Consider the following 15,864-nt stretch of genomic DNA (forward strand, 5'->3'; position numbering starts at 1 on the left):
GTTATGCACTTTCTATGAAGTGCATTGAGTTCCATCGAGTTTTATCGAGATCATATCGAATTTCATCGAGGCGTGTTAAAGCAGATGACTATTTTCATGAAAAACATGATTTTTGAGGGCCCATCGAGGTAGGCATCGAGGTATATCGAGGTGTATCGAGGCATATCATGAAAATCATGATTTTTATGAAAAAAAATCTTTTGCCTCAACAGACCTCGATGAAAATCGATGCCACCTCGACAAGCCTCGATAGAACGCGATGGAACTTGATGCAATTCATAGAAAGTGCATAACTTTTCACACGGGTGTCTGTTTTTGGTGATTTTTTTTTTAAATTTGGTTATTTTTTTTAGATCTATATGTCTATGATATGTACACATACATTTGGGAAGTTCAAAGATTAAAAACACCCCTATGTTAAAAACAATGTCCCTATATTTTTAAAGTTGGGTATGTTTTTAATCTTTGAACTTCTCAAATGTGTGTGTACACATCATAAACGTATAGATCTCCAAAAATACCCAAATTAAAAAAAATCACTCAAAACAAACACTTGAGTGAAAAGTTATGCATTTTTTATGAATTGCATCGAGTTCTATCAAGGTCTGTCGAGCCAGATAATTTTTTTTCATGAAAAACATGATTTTTAAGGGCCCATTAAGCTGGGCATCGAGATATATCGAGTTTTCTGTAAATTTTTACGTTTAAGATCTAAAAAATTGTAAAAACAATTAAAAAAAAAACAACAAAATCAAACACAGACTTGTTCATTAGTGTTTTAACTAAACTTTTTACTTAGTTTAAGCTTTGAATTATTAAAGACAAATGAAATTAGAAAGAAAAAAAACAAAGAGCAAAAAGATGGAAATAGAGCTTTTATGGTGTTCGTGGGTCGATGTGTGGTCTTCAAATCTGAAAGAAATAGAAGTGAGTGTGGTGTGATTGTGCTATGGAAGTGTCTGAGATTGAGAGAATGAGAGAGAGAATAGAGTTTTGTGAGGTGAGAAAAGAGTTAAAAAAATTAATAGAGGTATTTTTGGTAATTAGGCAAAGTTTAACATCAATTTTACATGATGTCAAGATCTGAGTGCTTTAGATTTAGATATAGGCCCCCTCATTAGGCATAAATTCTCAAATTTCCCTTTATAAAACTTTTGGAAGATGACTGCTCTAGTGGTCCCCCGTTTTTGAGGACGCTGTCTATTGGCAGTTCTATCAATTCTCTACCAAAACCAACCCCACCAGTACTAACTTTCTACCCCAAAATAATAAAAGAGAGAGCACAAACCCAAATATTGGCTCTCCTTTCTACTAAATTTGGACAGAGCGCAGTTGGACCTGCAAAACTATTAGTTAGAAAGTCTTTTGGATTGCAAGCCAAGAAAAGCTATGGTAAATCTATCAGCTGCTGCAAAGTTCTGTAAGCACTATTTATTTTATTTAAACCTGGAATGAATAAATCAGCACAAAAGATAAGTTACAGTAATAAATTAAGAAGCCTGGATCTGATTCCATACAACCCATTAGACATTATCAATCCCAAGGACATAAACAAAGAAAATTAGATTGATAGCCAACTGGATAATAAAAATAACTCGGATCCCAAGTTCCCAACCCTGCAACATTTGTCTTTGTTAAAATGTTATGTCATGCAAGCATAGGTAGGAACATGGCACAAGACAGAAGAAACAGATTGCAAAAGAGAGAAAAAAAAAATGACAAAGAGGCTCTTATACATACATAGCATCTCCAACATTACAATATATACATATACATACTTCTTTCTTTCTTTCTTTTTTTTTTTGGTGGGGTGGGGTGGGGTGACATTCCCTCTTTCAGCCTTATTCCAACATTATCTAACTGCTGAAGACAACACTGGTTGAACGAAAAAGGGAAAAAAAAGAAAACAAAGTTTTCATCTCCACTAGCCAAATGACAGTAGTAGCTATATTCATGTGGCTTAGTATAATTCCCAAGACTATCCAACTCCTAATGTTGTCATCCATATCTCCTGCAGAAAAACCCTATATACGCCTAAAGTGTACAAACTACAGACTCTGGCTACCACAATTTACAAGTCTTTATAAGTCCATACTTACTTTATCCGATACTACACCAACTCAAATCTAGAATGAGGTTCCAAGTCTCTGTCTCTGCCTCTGACCTAAGCTCCCAGTTTTTCTATTAGCAAAGGCTGGGCAAAGCAGTCCCCGAAATTTATCAAGAAACTGCATCCAATCTTCTTCATTCAAATCTGCTAGCTTCACAAAACTACTACTCACAGGAAGCTTTTCATTCACACTCTTGTTCCGCAATGATGGACCAGCTAAATAGCTAGTCTTTTGCATTGCACTTGGCTTCTCATGTCGCCTGCTTTTCCCATCAATGTTCATGCTTTTCGAAAACTTTGATAGTTTCGAAGTATTTGATACATGATTCTCAACAATGTCAGTATATTCATCTGACCTTGGAGACAACTTATCCTCTTCACTCCCTTCATCTTTCTCCTCCATTCTTACCTCTAGTTTACAAAGTAAAGTTCCGTCATTTCCTCCTTTTGATGTGGAATGACATATTCTAATTTCAGAAGACTCTTTCATATCTGTGATCAAATCCAAGTCGTATTCCTTGCTGTCTATGAAGAATTGAAAATCGTCCTCATCTCTTTTCTTTGTTTCAAAGGTGTGCATTTTCTCCTCCTGTACCAGTTTCCTTGCTTCCATGCAGATTAGCTCAAGCTGGCTTGGCTCCTCTTCAAGGCCCCGAAACTCCCTGCTCATCATTTCACCAATCTCAGCAAGACAAAGACCAAAAACAGCAGCCTCCTTGAGGAAAATTGTGCAGAGAACCAATACACGAAGACAAGCCTCTCGAATCATAGGCAGTTCCATTCTAAGCATTTCAGAGTCACAGAAAGGGTCAAGTTTATCAATATACTCAAGCTCATCTTCTGAGAACGGGATTGATGCTTGTGGCCAATGAATCCACTCAAAGTACGGGTCCTCCAAGCATTCAGGTAGAGAAAAACCATGATCAATGGGAACAAGATCCACCTGTCCAAAACTCCCAACCCCATCAAGCTTCCTGACCAGAAGATTACCAGCATGCCTATCTGTGTTTAAAATCCGGATATCTAGAATTCCTATTCTATGCACAGCAGCAACAGGGAAGCTAGAAGTCCCATGATCACTAGCATCATAATCATGAGAAATGAACTGCTGCAGTGATGCAATCTTGCTAACCTGCTTCCCAAAGCGATGCACATTACCCTTCACCCCATCATTAACATTAAATATTGAATGTGTGACCTTAACAAGAGCAGTAGAGGGTACATTAGCAAAATTATCATAGTCCAGAAGGTATGCTGCAACTTCCCGGAAACCTGTTTCGCCAACTCGCACTGAACGTTTGAGGCCTGGTTGCCCAAGTGCTTTTCCCACAAAACCTTTTGGGTTGTTTGGGGCATAGGGTTCCTCATCGGTTGGTTTTACAATAGCAATATTTTCACCATAGAGGTTTTTAAAATAATATGCACCTCCAAGACCACCACGGACGGGGACTGGATCAATGCCATTATTTATTGCCTCTACAATATCCATAACCAGTTCTTGTGTTCGAGCATTTTGAAATGAGCAACCTAATATCTCAATGGGACCACTTTGATCCCTCTGTTGAAGATCCCTTGCATTTGGCGACATACATGGACTAGATGAGCTTCTGTGCAATAAGTTCCTAGTGAGAAGAAGTGGAGAATCATTTCTCACTGCGCTTAGATCATCCTTCAGCACCATATCACCATATACCAATGAGCTTTCATCAGTTGGGACATTAAGGGCAACTTGTAGTTTCTTCTTCACCGTATGGGCATTGTCGCTGCTATCTAGCTCTATACCCAATACAGAGCCACTTTCAGTCTGCACAAATACTCGTCTCCTTATGGAAGGTTTTCTTTCCAAATTCTTATTCCAACAGTACTCACTTCTAGGAGGAACTTTAAAAGTAGCAAGCGCCATCTGGTGTTGGTTTTGTACAAGGTTGTCCACATCAGGATACATAAAACAAGGAAGAGACTTGGCGAATTCCAACACCAATAGTGGCGGTGGCGGTGGAAGCGGAAGCGGCAGCAGAGAGCTTCACTACTAAGGAAACGCCTAACTCAAAGGTTGGCACAAATACAAGATCAGAAATGCTTGTGTGGTAACAAATCATAATCAACCAGGCAGAACCCGAGATGCTTTAATCCTCATATTTACTCTGCTTTGGCTTGTGGCTAAGATTGCCATGTTTGAGAAGGCCTCTGATGACTGCATTGTTACGCTGGAGTTGGAGAGACCACCTGAGAAAGCTGCCTATTTAGCTTTTTCCATGAAATCATTCAAAAGGAATCTGTTATGATTGAAGTACACTGTTCGCCAAGGAATATATATAATAAATAAAATTAATAGTAACCAAATTATTAAATATTTTTGATGAAGTGAAGCTTTATGATTAAACAAAAATACCCATTTGAATGATGTGATCAAAAAATACATCCATATAATCTACATATAAAAAGGTTTCTTTTTAAGATAAAAATTGGAAGAATTAAGGCAAAAAAACATTGGAAAAAGGACAATGTCTGAAAATTTCAATACTTGAATAAACATTAATTCATTTACATATAAAATAATAATAAAAAATAATAATTCTTTTACGATACCCTTTTCAGAACACCAAAATAAAAGGCACATAAAAAGGTAGTGGATAAAGGCCATACATGCAAAACCATATAACTAATAAAAAATACAAGTAAAAGTATAAAACATAAACAAAATCCCGAAAGTTTAATATCAATCAATATAGAGATTATAATGAATGAAAAAGGAACTGACCAGGGAAGAATGATTAGATGAGGGAATTCGGACGGCGGAGCCTTGCCGCGGAGCGGGCACCGCCGTGAGATGAAAGGGAATCGGATAGAGAGGGTGGCGAAAGGGGAGGAGAGAGAGAGAGAGATCAATCAAGGACGAGGAATGAGTGAGATGACAATGAAGAATTGAGATTGAAATGGAATGGAATGAACAACGAAAGGGTGTTATCTTATGATCTCTCCCGCTTCGGAGCCATAAATTCCAACTCCCTTTCGGAGCGAAGCGGATGAGTTTTTTTATTTTTATCAAAATCCAAAAATTATAAATGAATAAATACCAACTTTTTTAATTTCCTTTTTATACCTCAAATTATTTCGGAAAACTAAATAAAAGATATTTCGGAAAATTATTTCGGAGCCATAAATTCCAACCCCTATCAATGCTCTCTCTCTCTCCCTCTATTTTTGTCTTGGTTTCTTATTCAACTAAACTATGTTTGGACTTTTGTATTTATGTCTTAATTCAATTTTTTTTCCCTTTTTTTGTGATTTTTTTCTAAATTTTATTAGTTAAAAAGAGTGCACTATGTTCTTCTAGAATATAAAACTTATTTATTATGTTTTGATTCATTCTCTTCTAATCATAAATTTAAATTGTTGCAAAATAAACTAATTTTAACAAATATTAATATATATAGAATTTTTCTTAAAATTTTTAAATGTGATTAATTTAGTTCGGATACTAAGTCAATATAGCTTTTTTTTAGGAAAATTTACATGCGGTATTATTTTTTAGATTTTTTTCCAAAAATACCGTGTAACATTATATTTACAAAAATATGTTATGTAACATTATATTTACAAAAATATCATTTTAATACCTCTTTTGTTTTTTTGTATACTATTGTTTGTGATGCAATTGTACAACCTTATTTTTTTTTAATTTTATCTTTTGACTACTATGTAATAAAAGGAATTCTAGACATTATTTTATTTAATTAGTTCTCTCTCTTCTCCGCGATTTTAAATAAATTTTTCAGCCACACTGCCGGTCTTTCGGGCTCAAGCATGGTACAATTGCGATCTACTCTTCGAGGTGCTCATTTTGATACATGGGAAACATAGGTTTTGTCGCCAACGACGGAGAAGATGACCAGAATCAAACGTAACATTTTAATTTATCTTATATTTGGTTAACTAAAAAGTAACAAAACTTTAAATTTAAACAAAATTCAATATACCAACCAACTTCATGGGTTACTAAAAAGTATTTTGTTATTTCATACTTAAAAATTAATCGATGGTATTCTAAATTAACCTATTTTAAAGAGCAATTTTGATAGGTCTTCAAATAAACTTATAAAGAAACCAAATGGTATCTTAAACGCCATAAAATAAGTTACATTACAAAAAAAAAAAACAAAAAAAAACTATACTTATTTTGTTATATGGCAACTCATTAGTTTCTGAAATAAACTTGAATTAAGATCACATGAATGAATAAAAATAGTCAACAACGACAAATTAAAGTTATGGAATTCTTTAATTGGAGTTGTAAGTACGGTTTACTGAATATCATAATGATACAAATAATCTAGATTCAGATTATTGATGTGGTAGGACATCTCGGTAAATTTGCTTTATATAATATGATTATATATGACATGGACCGATATGAATTAAAGTCTTTATCCAAAAACCATTTAACAATAAAGACTTGTAATTCATATCTTAATTGATGATCATTTATAGATCAACCTAAATCCTGAGTGTTCATGAACTCATGTTCATGTTTATTAAATCTTTTGATTCATTTGTTAAGGTCTTTTCAAAGAATGAGGCTAATGACTTTTGTTTTGGAGATTTAATATCATGGATGGCTGGGAACATGTATCAACAATATGGAATCTAATCTTTCCTAACGGATCGTGTATTAGTTCCCTTAAGGGTTAATTCTGGAACTGAATGATTTTGAGCTCAAATCTATAATTAGATTATAGGTTAATTATTCACTAGTGAATTAATGGTACTTAAGGAATAAGAAGTAAATTAGAAAGGTTAAATGGTAATTCTTCCATTCTAATTTATGAACTAATTAATTAGAGGGTTGAACTATTGTAAGATGGTTATATCAATGGACGACTTAAGAAAAAGATTTCTGTAAAAGTATATCTATAACATAAAGAGTGCAATTCTGAATTTATAGTGGAGTAATATCAGAATTAATAAATTAACTATTATAATTAAAGAGTTTAATTATTTAGTTTCAATTTATTGGAGCTTAATGTTATAGGTCCATGATCCCCGAAATGGCTCAAACAATCACTGTCAAAGGCAAATACAAAAAATGGGCAAAAAGGAGTTATGTGATAAGTAAAATATTTTTCTATGTATCAAACATAATTATTGTTTAATTATGTGTAATTAATTAATTAAGAATTAATTAATTATTTGATTTAACAAAAATATAATTAATTTTGAATTAATTTATTTTTGGGATTTTTGGTATTTAAATAATAATAAAAATTGGGAAAAATCACATGCCTGCATAGGCATGTGGTACACGTGTAGCAAAGTGCACAGTCATTGTGCTACACGCATAAAAGACCCTGAGTAGTTTCTTGTTTCTACTATTTTAGTTATTTAAATATTAAATAAATAATGAGATATTCTAATATGATTACAATATTATTATTTAAACAAAATCTGATAACTGATTAGTTATTTTCAAATTGTTTAAAATAACTAATAATTTATTTTTAATATATTGGATATATTAAATATAGGGTATCTGTTTTTCAGAACGTAACTTTTCACGGATAGAAAAATATCTTGAAATCTCTCTCAGAGAAAGAGAACAGTGATACAAGCATAAGTCACTGTTCTTCACAAACTTAGGTCCAAACTTTATCAGATCTCATGTGTTGAGAATATCTGATAAATAGATTTTGCCTATTATTTTGTATAGCGAGCCCACACTCGTTCTTTGTGTACTGAGAATATTTTGGAAGATCTTGGTGTGAGATCTCAAGGATTTTTCCATACAAAAAGATAGCAGCAAGGAAGGACCTGAGGTAATTTTCTATTCATGTCTTTGATTCAATATATATATATGCATGTGAAGAAGTAGATCTAGAAATCTTGTGGGATTAAATTAACAATTTGATTGTTGTTCCGCTGCGTATAATCTCTAATTTGATCAATAAAAACCAACAATATATGCCTGGTAGCATTGCTTACTTGTGTGTGGCACTGACTTACTAGTCAGAATCGACAATGGTATCAGACTTAGCTGTGAAGCTGTGACTTGTTAGTCAAGTTCGACAGCGATACTGAGCATTGGTCGTGTGTTATTGACCTATGAGTCAAGAGTGACATAAGCATCATGAATGCAGAGCCGAAAAGATTAAATCTAATCAACATCTGCATTGAATGACTCATCATGAGCATTAATAGCAGACCGACCTCAAGTTCAATGAAAACTAAAAGCGCTTGTCTAGTTCTATAACTAGTTACTCATAGCTAGGGCCACAAGGTCTAGGTGACCGTATCGTCACATGGTTAAGGGTACGGAACCCACACTAGTGACTTCATGGTCACTCATTTGATTCATGTTAGTGACTTGCTTACCAGTCACTCATCTAAGGGTGCAAATCCCATGTTAGTAACTTGCTTACCAGACACTCATCTAAGGGTGCATATCCCATGTTAGTGACTTTCTTATCAGTCACTCATCTAAGGGTGTAGATCCCATGTTAGTGACTTACTCTTCGGTCACTCATTTGATTAGGGTTATAAGCCTCAGCATGGTTATCGGAACCTCAAGTGTTAATCACTCATCTGTTTAGGCTTGACTTGATAGTCATCCATACATGAGGGCAGGGCCCACAACCATCATTATTTTAACTTATTTGCATGTGTGATTAAGGCTATTATTGCTTGGCATGCACATTATGATTTGATGACATGCTATTACTGTTCATGAGCATATTGAGTTTTCTTGCTGGGTTTCGGTTGACGGATGCTATGTGGTGCAGGTAAAGGCAGAAGAAAGCTGGACCATCCTTGAGTTTGAGAGCTTAGGTGACGATGTGTACATATGCGGCTGCTCGACCGCCACGGCCAAGGGTTGAAAGAGGAATTAGGGTTAAACCATATTTTGTTGCTTAGGTTGGCTGGTTGTAAATATTTTGTTGTAATTAACCTTTAAATTATATTTTTAGGATCCCAATGTATACAGTAAACATTTTAATGAAACGTTATATCTTAACCAAAAAATTTAACCCTAAATCGCTAATCATACTTAGTTACACGATTATGGCCAAATTACCCGATTAGCAAGTTTAACACTGTTTAAAATGCACGCCGTAACAGTCCCTGGAGTTTAGGGCATTACAACTTGGTATCAGAGCGAGCCAAGGTTAAGGGTTCCTAAAGACAAGCTGGACATGTACACTCGTCATCAAAGATAACTTCACTCAGGGAATGGTAACTATTTCTGTATTTATGTGCTTAACTGCTTATATAGAATGTAAATGCTTTACCTGCACATTGTATTAGGGAGCATGAGATTTTGTTAGAGCCAGTCTCTTGACTATATGATTACCTGCTCCATGAATATATATAAATGTGATATTTGCATGCTGGAGTTGAAGGCATGGTGTGAATGTTGGAAGAGCAGGGATTATGATTGATGTATGAATGCCATGGGCATATTTTTAGCACTTCAGTGATTTGTGAATGTGGTGTGGTAAGATTGATCCCGTGGGGAAATCTCTTCATATGTTCATCATGTTTAATGGGTCAAGTTATTGACTGTAGATTCAACCAACAGGTATGTATCCAAGGCAGATAATGAGGCCTGATGGTGGTTATACAGAGGTTGGGAGTTTCAGCCAGGGGTTGAGTTCTTCATCTGCCCCTCAAAATTTGCAGCAGGTGCTTACAGATGTGCAATTAAGATTGCAAAGGTAGGAGGAAGAGATCAGGTGTTTGAAGCAACAGCGAAACCTATCAGGGAACACCTCTTCCTTTGCTCTGCTAGGAGTGGCACCAGTTTTGGCTCAGCCTAGGGTTGAGAACAGATGAGAATTTCTTTGTGAAATATTCCAGGAGTATTACCCCCAGTCTTTGAGGGAGGCCTAGAACCATTCAGAGCTAAGCAATGGATGGGCATGATTAGTTCCATTCTCAATAGTATGGGGCTGGTAGGTCACGATAGGGTGATCTGTGCGACATATGTATTGCGGGATGATGCCCGAACATGGTAGGAGGTAATATCCCAGACACAAGACACAGCTGTGATGGATTGGAAAGAATTTAGGCAGCTGTTCAATGAGAGATATTATTGTGATGCAGCCAAGACTGCTAAGATGAATGAGTTTCTGAATCTCGTTCAGGGAAATGCAACAGTAACCGAGTATATTAAGAGATTTGATGGGTTGGCCAAGTTCGTTGTTGACATGGTACCCACAGATGCAGCTCGAAAGAAAAAGTTTATTCAGGAATTGAATCCCGGAATAGTTCAAGGAATTAGAGTTTCCCCAGTGCATAAAATTTCTACCTACGCTCAAGTGGTAGGGAAGGCTCTTGCTGTTGAGACAGGAAATCAGATTGGGCAAGAGAGTGCTGGAGAGCATGGAACTCAAGTAGTGATGCCTCCATTTATTAGACTAAGCAAGAAGAAGGAGTGGAGGACCCGTCTAATATGTGCTTAGTGCATGAGGCGTCATCTTGGAGAATGCTGAGCAAAGGCATGTTTCTTATGTGACATGGTTGGGTATTTCAAGAAGGATTGCCCAAGGCTAAGAAAGGATGAGCAAAAGGGGATGGACAGCTCAACTACAGCTCGAGTGTTCGTTCCGATGTAGTCAGAGACTGAGACTGAGACTAGTTCCTCAGGGGTGGCAGGTCAGCTTTCTAGTTTTGATTTTTGTATTGTGCTGGCTAGTTTTGGTGCCATGTTGTTCCCTTGTTTGTTGCATATAGAGAAGCATAAAGATGATATGCAGATCACATGGTTATGTTATGATGGGAATGCGATACTGTATTGGTGATTTAAGAGATGAGTTAGGTTATAATGAAAAGGACTCATCAGTGGTTTTGATAAAGTTGGTTATGACTGGCTTCGGTATGATCCAAGATATGGATTCGTTAAGTAAGTGTGGGGAAAAGCTAATTACAACGAAAAGAATAACAATTATTGAGCTTGAAAGTGGGAAGCCTTATGGTAGTTGGCATTGTGCATGGATTTTGTATGTTGACGACATCTGTATCTAGAGCTAGAGATCTATTGCAGGATGATGCATATAACTCCTAGCTAGTGTGGTGGATACCCCTTAGATTGTGCCAGCGGGGTCAAGACAGACTGGATTAGTCTGTAAGTTTCTGGATGTGCTTCCTGGGGATTTGTCAGGATTACGTTCACATAAAAAGGGATAGAATGGTGATTGGATTAGTGCCAGGGATGGAATCAGGTTTAGGGTACTATTTTGAACGACTTCAGCAAAGTTGTAAGATTTAAAAGACTCAGTTATTGGATAAGGTGGATCTTTGATCTGGTTAGTACCAACTAGAGATCAGGGAGAAGGATATGCAGAAGACTGTTTTTATATTAGATAAGGGCACTTGGAGTGCTGGATGATGTTCTAAGAATCTAGTTAATGCCAAGTTTTTTTTATGAATTAGATGACCAAAGTATTCAAGGATTATTTGAATTGGATTTGTGATCGTCTTGGACAATGGTATTGTGATATATCTCCAGCAGAGTCTTGCCAAGATCAAGGAACGCCTTAGGGGCAGGAGTTTCCTTGGATGAACAGGATATTACATGTACCATGGGAAAAAGTTCTGGGTCTTCTTGCAGATCAGAATCAGTTAGTAGGTTGTTATGACACCTCAGTGACAGGGAAAAATGATTGCCTATGTATCATGTTGGTTAAAGGATCTGACCAGAACTAAAGTAGAGTTTCTGGTGGGTGTAACATCCCAAATTTCCTAATAGGGCTTAGTGCCTGGATTAGGGGGTCGGGAGGCAATAATTGAATTGTTATGTGAATTATATTATAATATAATCATGCTTGTATTTTAAAGATATTAAATATGTGCATGTGGGCCCGTTTCTTATAAGAAGGGTATATTGGTAAATTGACCCGTTAGGGGTATAAATGTGAATACGTGCTTGTGTGATTGAGACCACATTATTATGTGGATATATTTTGGTTACTTGACGAGAGGCGGTCCCGATGAGCAAGATAGCAAAAAAGTCACAACGGGGTCTAGATACCCGGTTCGGGGTATTCTAGTAAGTTAGTACATTACCGGGAAGTAGTGGGTAATGGGAATTTATTGGTGGTTGTGTGAGTATATTGGGAGTAGCGAGAATTATAGGATGCAAATTGTGGATGGCGGGATTTAAAGCAAAGGACAAAATTGCCCTTATGGATATTTGACGTACAAGTTTAGGACAAGGGGTAATTTGGTCATAGCCACTTAGTTTAGGATATAGATGGCTGGGTAACTATCAGAAAGTTTAGGAAATCTCAAGAAAAAAAGGAATGCAGCAGCTCTTTCTTTCTCTCTCTCGTTCTACACTTCTTCTCTTGGAGCTTTGGTGATTTTGATCATCTTGAAGGATCTTGCTTGGAGGGAAGGCTTGAAACTAGGGGATTGCTAGGAGTTATTGTCACTGGAGTCATATAGTTGAGGTAAGGATTTTGAACTGAAAGATGTCATGATAATTCAGTTGGTCTATTTAGAGTTATGGTGTTCATGCATGTTTGTTAGTTGGGAGATTGGGTTTTGGGATTTTGATAAGTTAATTTAGTATTTAGTTGGGTTTGATTGCTGGTAAGAGGTATACTGTTTTTGGGGATTTATTTGGAAGGTTGGGATGGAATTTAGTGAGTTTTGGCTGGGTTCGGTTGGAGAAAAACCTAGAAAATTCTGGGTTCGTGGTGTTGAGCCGCGGCCTGCGAAGAGGATTTTGAGCCAGCAGGGCTCGGATGCAGGGGCGGGCCGCGACGCGGCGCATGTTGGTTTCCAGGGAGGCCGAGCCTCTGGAATTAGAGGCGGGCCGCGGCTCGGCTGTGAGGGGCCGCGACTCTTAAGGGGAAAATTGACCTTAATATGATTTTTAGGTTGGAAACTTAACCATTTGGGCTCGGGATCGATCCTACTTCCTTGTTAAGTGGAATTCGATGTCCCGGAGGCTAAGAGTTGGTCAGGAAGTTGTTATCTACTTGTTATTGATGGGAAATTCCTTATCGCGGTTGTGACTAGGTTTTCGCTAAGGGCTTGAATCGGGGATCGTACTCGGAGGATTGTCGCTAGTAACCTGCATACGGACCAAAGGTAAGAAAACTGCACCTGTTATGTGAATGCATGATTAGGGCTTAGTTAAGGTGATGAACATGATTTTAATTATGTTGCAGATGTTTGATTAGGTACGCTATAACGTGCATAATTATGATTATGCTTATGACTGTTGAGTGAATGTATTATAATGCACTGTGTGATTATCTGTTAAGTATGCTATATGAAACATGTGGCTGTTTGTTATGACTGTGAAGCTTAGTTTATAAACTAGGGTATTAGTAGGATGTTAAATGGGGGTCAACTTATTAGTTGAGAATATGATGGGCTCTGGGAGATTTTTAATGGTTGAAAATCCCAAGGCTTCAACTTATAAGTTGGAGGCACGTGGTGGCTTGACTTATAAGTCAAGGACGTAAGGAACTTAGTTTATGAACTAAGATTGGCATAATGCGCGTGGAGTGCAGGCCACCATGGCTGGGCCACCCTGGGAGTGCGACATGCACTTGACTGGCTCAAATGCCAACAACTTGAAAGAAAGTGCGACATGCACTTGTGTGACCCTATGGTCTCCAATTGGGTTTAATGAATGCATTGGATTCAGTTATTACTGTTTGATGGTTGTTTTATTCACTGAATTGTTGATTATGTTTTCTTGCTGAGTCTTCTGACTCACATGTGCTTTGTCGTGCAGGTAAAGGTAAAGAAAAGCTCAACCAGCCATGAGTCGGAGGGCATTAGCAGTGGTATGTACATATGCAGTCCGCTCGACCACCACGACCGAGATGCTCAGAGGAACTAAGGTTAAACCCAGCTTTTGCCGCATAGGACGGCTTAATGTGTAATCTGAGTTTTGTATCAGGCTTTTAAATTAATGTTTTTTGGGATCCCATGTAAAGAACTAGTTATTAACTTAATGGAAATGCTTATGAAATGATCAAAAGTTTTTAATACCCAAACCTTAGTGGCTTAATCACATGTTTAGTTCAAATGACTTGTTAGTAAGTCCAGCACTAGTTTCAAAACACACCTGGTAATGGTCCCTAATTAGCAGGGCATTACAGTGGGCCAGGTGGCCAACTTTATGCTTGAGATTATCATTTTGGAAAGGATCAAAGGAAAGAAAATTAAGTAAACCGCAGATAGGAAGGTTGAGTGAAATGTCTTAGCTAGATTAGCTAAGGGTTTTGCAATGTCAGGTATGGGTTATTATGGTATAAGGATCAGATTTGGAATCCGACGGACATTGGGACTGATAGGGAGATTCTAGATGAATCTCATTTTACTCTTTTATTCTCTTCATACAGGCATCATGACAGTGTACCAGAGTTTGAAAGCTTTATATTGATGGCCTGGGATGGAGAGGGACATAATGGTATGTGTGGCAAAGCTCCTAACTTGTTAGCAGGTCAAGATAGAGTATCAGAAACTAGTAAGGCTATTGTAGCCTTTGAGTATTTTATAATGGAAATAAGGAAACATCGCGATGGGTTTCGCAGTGGGGCTGCCTAGGATAGTGGGCCAGTATGAGTTGGAATTGGGTCATTATGGACCAATATTCCGAGTGAGTTCATTTCTATTAGTAAGGACAAGTAACACAGTTGATAAGTTTTCAGATCTCTATGTGAGGGAGGTAGTGCGCCTTCATGGAATTTAAGGTCTATCTTATTAGATGAGGACTCAGTCTTTACTTCCAAGTCTTGAGGAAGGTTGCAGAAAGCCATGAATATATAGATGGAATTTAGTATAGTTAATTATCCTCAGACTGATGGTAAATCAGAGAGTGAGTTATCCAATTATTGGAAAGGTACCTTATGAGATGAGGTATGATAGAAAATTTTTATCACCTGTTCATTGGAATAAGATGGGTGAGCTATTATATCTGGATCCTACGGTAATTTAGGGAATCATTGAGATTATTAGAGGTTAGAGCTTGCATGCTCGCTTCTCAGAGTAAATGGAAAATTTATATTGATTTGAAATGCATGAATGTGGAATTCCAAGTAGAAGATTGTATCTTCCTTAAAAGTATCCCCATGGAAAGGGGTGAGGAAATAAGGGCAAGTTGAGCCCTAGATTAATATAACCGTTTGAATCCTGGAAAGGACTGGTCAGGTTGCCTTTGGATTGGTTTTATCATTGACTTCGTTAACTGCATACTGTGTGTTTTATATTTTCATGTTGAGGACATGGGTTGGAAGGAAACTCATGAGTTGAGTTATGAGAATATGGAGATTGAAGCTAAAATTATCCTTTGAGGAGTAGCCAGTTCAGATTTTAACAAAAAGAATAAAGTTACGAGGAACAAAGTTATACCTTGGATTAAGGTATGTTACAGAGACAATTAGGTCGAGGGGACGAGCTGGGAAACCGGAATCAGTTGTGCGGAATTCTTATTCCGACCAGTCCAGATAATTTTGAGGACGAAATTTCTGTAAGGAGGGGATAGTTGTAATGCCCCAAAATCCCTAATAAGGTTTATGACTTTGATTAAGAGAACGGGAGGGCCATAATTGATTTATTATATTATTAAATGATTATATGCATGTTTATGTGAATTTTATTATGATATGATGATAAATGCATGCATATGGGTCCATTTTTAATTATAAGGGCATTTTGGTAATTTGGCCCGTTGAGGGCGTAATTGTGCATTTTCATGCATGTGGGTGAATTATGAATAATACCACATTATATGTGGA

At 37.0% G+C, this 15,864-nt stretch overlaps 1 protein-coding gene across 3 annotated transcripts; it reads right to left on the reverse strand.

Annotated features, from left to right (window-relative positions):
• Positions 1-1,702: 1,702 nt before the first annotated feature.
• On the reverse strand, positions 1,703-5,180 carry LOC133817826 (phosphatidylinositol 4-kinase gamma 5-like). 3 transcript variants are annotated; one of them, XM_062250435.1, is made up of 2 exons: positions 4,872-5,180; positions 1,703-4,336 (listed from the first exon to the last, which is right to left on the reverse strand). In XM_062250435.1, exon 2 carries the CDS (start codon positions 4,053-4,055, stop codon positions 2,127-2,129), a length of 1,929 nt encoding a protein of 642 aa, XP_062106419.1. In that variant the 5' UTR covers positions 4,056-4,336; positions 4,872-5,180; the 3' UTR covers positions 1,703-2,126. The 3 variants fall into 3 exon arrangements, with proteins under 3 accessions (XP_062106419.1, XP_062106420.1, XP_062106421.1); XM_062250436.1 differs by having other exon boundaries at positions 1,703-4,357; XM_062250437.1 differs by having other exon boundaries at positions 1,703-4,405.
• Between the last annotated feature and the right edge of the window lie 10,684 nt (positions 5,181-15,864).

The sequence above is a fragment of the Humulus lupulus genome, chromosome 2, assembly GCF_963169125.1.
Source record: "Humulus lupulus chromosome 2, drHumLupu1.1, whole genome shotgun sequence".
NCBI lineage: Eukaryota > Viridiplantae > Streptophyta > Magnoliopsida > Rosales > Cannabaceae > Humulus > Humulus lupulus.

What these genes read in the sequence shown, in the direction of transcription:
- LOC133817826 (XM_062250435.1), bottom strand. Translation starts at nt 4,055, where the DNA reads ATGTATCCTGATGTGGACAACCTTGTACAAAACCAACACCAGATGGCG.